The sequence below is a fragment of the Mus caroli genome, chromosome 1, assembly GCF_900094665.2.
Source record: "Mus caroli chromosome 1, CAROLI_EIJ_v1.1, whole genome shotgun sequence".
In the NCBI taxonomy this organism is placed as follows: Eukaryota; Metazoa; Chordata; class Mammalia; order Rodentia; family Muridae; genus Mus; species Mus caroli.
This window is the reverse complement of record NC_034570.1, coordinates 89749497-89757322: the sequence shown is the minus strand read 5'-3', so window position 1 is coordinate 89757322 and position 7826 is coordinate 89749497. Positions and strand designations below refer to the sequence as shown.

The window sequence follows — 7826 nt, the reverse complement described above, 5'->3', positions numbered from 1 at the left end:
CTTGAAGTCCTAGCCAGAACAATTAGACAACAAAAGGAGTTCAAGAGGATACTAATTGGAAAGGAAGAAATCAAAATATCACTATTTGTAGATGATATGATAGTATATATAAGTGATCCTAAAAATTCCACCAGAGAACTCATAAACCTGATAAACAGCTCAGTGAAGTAGCTGGGTGCAAAATTAACTCAAACAAATCAGTGACCTTTCTCTACACAAAGAATAAACAGCTGAAAAGAAATTATGGAAACAACACCCTTCACAATAATCACACATAATATAAAATACCTTAGGGTAAAACTTTTCATTCAAGGCCATTGCTTGATTTATTTATTTATTTATTTATTTATTTATTTATTTATTTGTTTATTTATTTATTTATTTATTTATTTTGCTTGTCGTCTTTTATTCTGACTCTTTCTTGTTCTTCTAGTTCTTCCATCAGAGTGTATAGGCTTAAATTGTCTCATGTTTTCAGATATTTACTTGCTTCCTTCCTTACTCCTTAATTATTACTATAGAATCTAAATGAATTTTATCAAATGAGATTATCCAGCTGTACAGACACCACATTAAGAAAATAGTGGTGATACTGATGATTGGTTATCAGTTCTTTGCTTACGTGTTTATTTTTTCCTGTTTCTTTTACTAATATTATTTATTTGACATTTTGTTCAACGTTATGTGATCATATACTCCTTCTCTCTCTTCTTTCCCTTCTCCCTTCTTTTCTTCTCTGTGACACAGAGAAGATGGAATCTAGGCTTGTTTCCTGATATTTATTTATTTACTTTCTTACTTATTTATTATTTAAGTGAATTTGTATTTAGCGAGATTTTCCAGTTGTAGAGACACCACACTGAATGAAGCCTGAAGATACTGATGGTTGGTTTCTGGTGATTTGTGTACAATTTTTTCCCGTTCCTTTTTCAAATAGTTTTATTAGTTGTTTGAACTTTTTGATCAACATGATTTAATCATATTCATCTCCTCTCTCCTCTTCCCTGTCTCCCGTCTTCCCTTCCTCTTCTTTCCTTCTCTGTTACACAAAGAAGATGGAATCCAGACTTGGAACTTCTGCTGCATCATTCTGTAGGGACGTTGGCTTCCTGTACTTGAAATAACGTTTTCTGCAGAGGTTAGAGTGGCAGCTCTCTTACGGACAGTGTAAGACACCTGAGACCAGGGAATACACAGGTGCCTCAAAACATACCTGCAGTGTCCACGGAGCTGCTTCAGATAAACCATGGCCCATGTCCGCAATAAAAAGGCAGATGACAAAAAGGCTACGGTGGTAGCGAAGGAAGATAAAAACAAAAATGAAACTGAGGGAGTCATAAAATTACAAACGTATCTGAAAACAATACCAATTGCCAAGAAGAAGTTTGCAAGGCTCCCAAAAAGGAAGAAGTCTCCTACAAGTGCCGAACTGTTGTTAATAGATCCAAGATACAGTGCTTCCAAGGAGGGGCCACTTGGTTTGGGCCCTATAGTTTTGCCTTTTTTACAGCGTTTCAACAACATTGATGGCTTTATGACTTTATATGTTGCAGCAGTCTTAATTCATGGTAAGTTTGGAGAAACAGGGTTGTTCGGGTAAGAAGAGTCACTGAGGTAGTCATGAGGCTGACGCACTGTGGGAAGGAGACAGTGGAAGGAGACATATTTTCCTGAACACATCAAAAACCAATTAACCCAATCCTCTGCCCTTGTCTTCAGTCTTTGGCTCCCTGCGTGGCAGGGTGCATTGCATATTGTGGATTATAGCCTCCTAACAGATGGGAAGGTGGAGTTGAATTAGCGCATATTGTTTAATGATCAACTTAAGTTCGGGTTGATTCTTTTGGAGATTAAGATAAAATTGAAAACAGTATTGCCATCACGATTTCTGCTCACAAGTTTGAAACACTCTCAGCTAACCAGGTTTCTACCTGGAGTTTGTTTTCTCATTTTTGAATTGAGGGGTGATGAGACTTCAAGTGGTTCAGATTGCTGAAAGAAACACATGACTGCTGTTATCCTCATGTTGTTTTCTCCATTCTCTTCCTTCTCCTTCTCTTCTATTATTTTAGTTATATATTTTTACGAATAATTTTTGTACTAACTTGGAAAATACATTTGCTCTCTAGCTTCCTGCAGGCTCTCACACTTAGCTATTGTCAGTGAAAGGTTGGGGCAGTAGGTATGAAATGTATACGCAGAATCTTCTGTGGTCTTCTGATTTGGGTATTGATTTTGGCAGCAGGAGCAGCACTCAGTGATTGAGGTTCTTGTTGGCAAAGTAGAGAATAGATATTCTTTTCTCTTCTTTTCTTTTTTATGTTTTTTATTAATTAGGTATTTTCTTCATTTACATTTCCAATGCTACCTCATAAGTCCCCCAAGCCCTTCCCTCCCACTACTCCCCCTCCCCCACTTCCACATCTTGGCCCTGGCGTTCCGCTGTACTGAGGCATATAAAGTTTGCAAGACCAATGGGCCTCTCTTTCCACTGATGGCCGACTAGGCCATCTTCTGCTACATATGCAGCTAGAGACAAGAGCTCCAGGGTACTGGTTAGTTCACATTGTTGTTCCACCTAAAGGGTTGCAGACCCCTTTAGCTCCTTGGGTACTTTCTCTTGCTCCTCTATTGGGAGCCCTGTGATCCATCCAATAGTGGAGGCTGACTGTGAGCCTCCACTTATGTGTTTGCTAGGCCCCGGCATAGCCTTGCAAGAGACTGCTATATCAGGGTCCTTTCAGCAATCAGCATCAATCACGAATATTTCAGCAGCACTGAGGTCCTGTGTGCGCCCTGGGGCCTTAGACCAGCGGGGATCAGTTTGTTCTCAGAGCTTTGGGAGCTTTAGGAAGAGCAGTGTGGATTCCTGCATCCCTGCAATCCAAGGAGTGTTTGAGGTCATTGGGCAACAGCAGCTATGGTGGCTTCAGCAATGACATGTGACCCTGCCACTTTGCAGGCACACCATGAGTTTGAATTTGTAACCTTTTTCTGTTTTCAGTCCAAGAAATGTAAATCTTTTTGTAGCTATTCCTTTTATCATGTTATTTTCCCCTTAATATGATTTTTTTCTTCTTTACATGATGCATGGTGATTGTACACAGATAATTCTACCATGTACTTCATGTTCCTAAAAACAATTTACATGAAATGTATACATAATTTTTTTTTTAAGATTGAAAATGTAGAGAATGGTCAAGCTTCAGGCACAGCATCCTAGTTATGGAAAAAGGCTATATTTGGAAATCAAAACTGGGTTCACATGTCCTTACAGTTTCAATTTAGTGAAAATAGGCAAACATCCATCATATTATTTATTACTTCTTTAAAGTTGGTACATGGTACATTTAAAAGAATGATAAGAGGGTTCCAATGTAGTTGATCTCTATGACTACTAATACAGGTACTTAAAATAGCTTCTTATATTGAGGTAAAATATTTCATTCAAGTTATTTTATTTAGTTTACTGGTTTTAATGTTCATAACATCATAAAATAAACTTGAATCAGTATAACGTTTTCTGTGATTGTAATAGTGATCTGTTTTGTCTATTAATATTAATCGTATTGACTTTTGTCTTTCTTTTATCTTCCTAGGTGCTTTATTTGCTGTTGCTGATATGACTTTAAACATATATCAAGTTCAATTTTCTCTGTCGAGGACGGAGTGGTATTTGATGGATTTCAGTGATTATATTGCGTCTTTCATAGTAGCAATAATTATAGCACACTTTGGAAGTAAAGGGAACAGAACAAGATGGGTTGCAGCTTCCTGCATTTTAATGGGACTTGAATCAATGTTATTTGCTTTTCCTTTCTTTACATATGAAATTATAATACCAGGAAGACAAAGCATAGGTGAGATACTGTTTTCCAATATTTTATCATGCACTAAATCAATATTTATTTAACTCATTGGTTCAAGGAATGGAGAATAGATAGTGGGGTATATCTGTGTATCCTTTCTTCTGTAAGTATTTATATAACCACACTTAGCTCTCTGTTTCATCTCTCAGACAAGATGATTCAAAGAAGTAATATTGTGGGATAATGAATAAAATTATTTCTTTCATACAATTTTATGGATGTTACAAATCTCTAGAGAAGTCTGGAAAGTCATTTTATTTTCTACCAGATACTTTAGTCATTCTGTTTGTTTTATTCATAGCACAGACCCATAAAAGTTCAAATACATGAATAAGCCTACACATAATGAAGGTGTAAATAGAAAATTAATCCTTTTAAAAAGCTGTATCCTACTCATTGACTAACATTTGAATCTACAAAGACAGTAGCGTTGTGACATTGTTCAGTGTTGATTCCACAGTTTTTCATTATTCCTACTAAATAAGATCTACTTGAAATGTCCTTAGAGTATACTTCTAACACTATTGTTCCAGAGCCTTCCTTATTGTGGACAGGCTTTGTATCCATGATAAGGTGGATTTTAACAAGACATGATAAATAAGCAAAATGTATATGTATGTAAATGAATGTTTTTGAAGTTTACAATGTATGGCATATTTGTAACATTTATACAACATAAAGTTTAAAAGTAGTTAATATGAAGCATGAACATTTTAATATTAAAATAGTTACATAGTATATAATGTGCAGAAATGTAAGAAGTTTATATTATACATGTTTTAATGTCATATTTATAGATCTGATATTTGCTTCAATGAGAAGTTGACTAGTGAAAAGAATGAAAAGCATTTCCTTACTTTGTTCTCTTAACAGTATTCTTATCAGAAATAATAGAATCATCAGGAATTTGTCTTATAAATATTAAACATTCTAGGCAGTAATTAAGAACATGTACTGCCCTTGCAGAGGAACTGACTCATTTCAAGCATGTGTAATAGGTAACCAGAAACCACACATAAGTACACCTCTAGGGGATCTAATACACTCTACAGTTCTCTAATGGCACTGGCTTTTTCACACACACACACACACACACACACACCCCACACACACACACAGAGAGAGAGAGAGAGAGAGAGAGAGAGAGAGAGAGAGAGAGAGAGAATTACAATTTTTAAAAAACTGAATCTTGAAAAGGCTGTCATCAGCACTGAAGAGTCATAGCAGTAAATATTTTTCTTACTGTTGAATCCTGTTCATATCATCTATGCTTTATACATTTTGTTCTAAATGGGATTATGTGTATAAATCCTTTTGACTGTACATTCATTTCAGCTTATATAAACAAAAACTCCCCCCACATCTTGTTCTCCTAAACAGTCTCATATTGGTCCCTCTTTTCCAATCCTGTGTATTTCCTCACAGTCACCCTCAAATTAATTGCTGCTTTTTATTTATAATTGTTAAATTGTAATTGGAGAAAGAAGAGTGTGTTTATATGCCATAAAAAATTAAGTGATTTTTTTTATCAGTTTGAGTGTTTTGCATGTATGTATGGATGGATAGACAGCATATACATGCTGATTTCTGCCTAGGCTAGAGAGCTTGTCAGATTCCCTTGAACTGGAGGTACTGATGGGTTTGAGCTGGCATTTATGTGCTGGAAACAGAATGCAGGTTCTCTGGAAGAACACCAAGATTTCTGAATTGCTGAGGACCCCTTCAGCTCCAAGTTGTTTTCACTCTTTTTGTCACTTGTAGAAATCTTGTTTTCCTATAAGAGTGTATGAAAGACAAATTCATGTTTTTTCATTTGATACACATTGCTGTGGCTAACTTCAACATGACTTTTACCTAAAATGTTACAATAGTTATTTCTGTCAATCCAGTAACATAGCTCATGTTATTTAATGTAATTAAACTTTACTTATTGTGAAATTAGAGCTTTAATTAATACTTCTAATATTGGACACACCCAACTTCTTGATGGTTTCACTTTTGGGGTTTATGCTGCTGATATTTTACATTATTTGTAATCTTCAATATACTCAAGGAAGAATGATTTTTTATTGTTATGGCTCAAAAGTTGTAGTCAGTGCTAATCTGAGAAGTGTGATCCTTAGGAGTAGGTAGACTAGTAAGTTAACTGACTAGAATAAGGCAGGGGTAAATGGCCTCATGGGGTGGGGAGGTGGTTACATTTTTGACTCTCATTACCTGAAGAGACCTTCTTGAGTCTATTCACCACGGAGTTAAACTGGATTTTGAATGACAGATTTCATCAGCTCTAAAAGTATAGCCAGAGATCATGGAAAAGTGATAATTTGACTAAGGTTGTAATTTTCTGAGTTTGCATGTTGCAAGAGAGAAAATTTTAAAAAGTGTCAATGGTAATTACAGAAGAAAAAAAACATATACAGGGCCACTGAGATAGTTAACAGGAACGTTCCAACAGGAGTTTTAAAGGATTATTTGGACCACATACTAAAAGACATTAGATGGAAAGATGAGAAGAATAAGAATTAAGAAAGAGTGACTGTTACAGGCACAGCCATAAATGGGTCCTACAAAGATCACAGAACATAGCAGAAGAAGAGGCAGAAGAAGGAAAGAGCTTGATGGGGCAGAGGGTGTGAGAAGTTGTGTGAAACATTGAACTTAGGCATGAAGAGACCATTATAGTCTTGAATTCATAGCAGCAGGGAGTATGTGCACATCAGTTACCCAAGATAGCATCTGTGAACAACCTATCATGGGGAGAAAATTAGCTCACTATGCATTCCTGTAGATGTGCATGTAGCTAAGTGTTTCTCTAAGAGAGAGAGTGGAGAGAGAGAGAGAGAGAGAGAGAGAGAGAGAGAGAGAGAGAAGAAGAAGAAGAAGAAGGAGGAGGAGGAGGAGGAGGAGGAGGAGGAGGAGGAGGAGGAAGAGGAGGAGGGAGAGAAACAGTACTGTCCCTGGCAAGGTATGTATGGCCCACATTCTTTCAAATGAACCTTGTCCTTTTATCCAGCAAACACTTCTAATGCAGCTTATTGAGTCATTAAAAAAAATAAGACTGTGAACATAGTAAAGGGTTCCAGATGCAAATTGGAAGCCAATCAGTGGGAGTCTGAGGCAAACAGAGAGAGTAAAGATATGTAATCAATTGGAATACATTATATACATATATGAAAATGTCATAAAAACCCATTGAACACAGTATGTATTATTTAAAAAAAAACAAAAAAGGAGTAATATGTTAAGATAAATCACAATTTTAGGGCATGTTCCCATTTCCACTGAGTTATATGTTGTTCCACAGACATACAGCAAATACCATTTAGTTGGTGTTATAGGTTGTACTTTTAGTTACTGCACAACAGTACTTTTAGTTTCTGCACAACATTTTATGAGCATTTAAATTTCAACCAAGGTGGTCACAATAGTTATGGTTTAGCATGACCTGCTTAGTTCTGCCAATCTATGAGCAAGTATAAATACACAAACCCCATAACCTTGTGAGTCAGAAAATTAAGAAATAGCCTGTGATCCAAAGGATTTTAAGATCAAATGGGAGCATGACCACACAGTAACTAATCTTTATCATTTAATATCTTGTCTTTATTATCCCATGTACATTTACTTGTTGCTATGAAAAATGTAAGACACAAAAAACATAAAGTAGGGAAGATGTGGGGTTTATTTTTTGTTTGTTTTTTGTTTTTGTTTTTGTTTTTTTTGAGTCAGGGTTTCTCTGTATAGTCCTGGCTGTCCTGGAACTCACTTTGTAGACCAGGCTGGCCTCAAACTCAGAAATCCATCTGCCTCTGCCTCCCAAGTGCTAGGATTAAAGGCATGCACCACCATTACCTGGTGAAAGATTTTTTTTTAATATTAGGTATTTATTTCATTTACATTTCCAATGTTATCCCAAAAGTCCCCCACACATCTCCCCCACCCACTCCCACTTCTTGG

General features: G+C 36.2%; 1 protein-coding gene across 2 annotated transcripts in view; it reads left to right on the top strand.

Moving 5' to 3' along the window:
* The first annotated feature begins 1117 nt into the window (after positions 1-1117).
* The window catches only part of LOC110294998 (solute carrier organic anion transporter family member 6A1-like), an 87319-nt gene continuing 80610 nt past the window's right edge, over positions 1118-7826 (top strand). The window contains exons 1-2 of one of the 2 annotated variants that reach the window (XM_021163439.1): positions 1118-1568; positions 3600-3860. In XM_021163439.1, coding sequence (XP_021019098.1) covers positions 1247-1568; positions 3600-3860 — 583 coding nt within the window. In that variant the 5' untranslated portion in view covers positions 1118-1246. The remainder of the gene's footprint in view (positions 1569-3599; positions 3861-7826) is intronic. The other variant, XM_021163445.2, reaches the window with a different exon arrangement.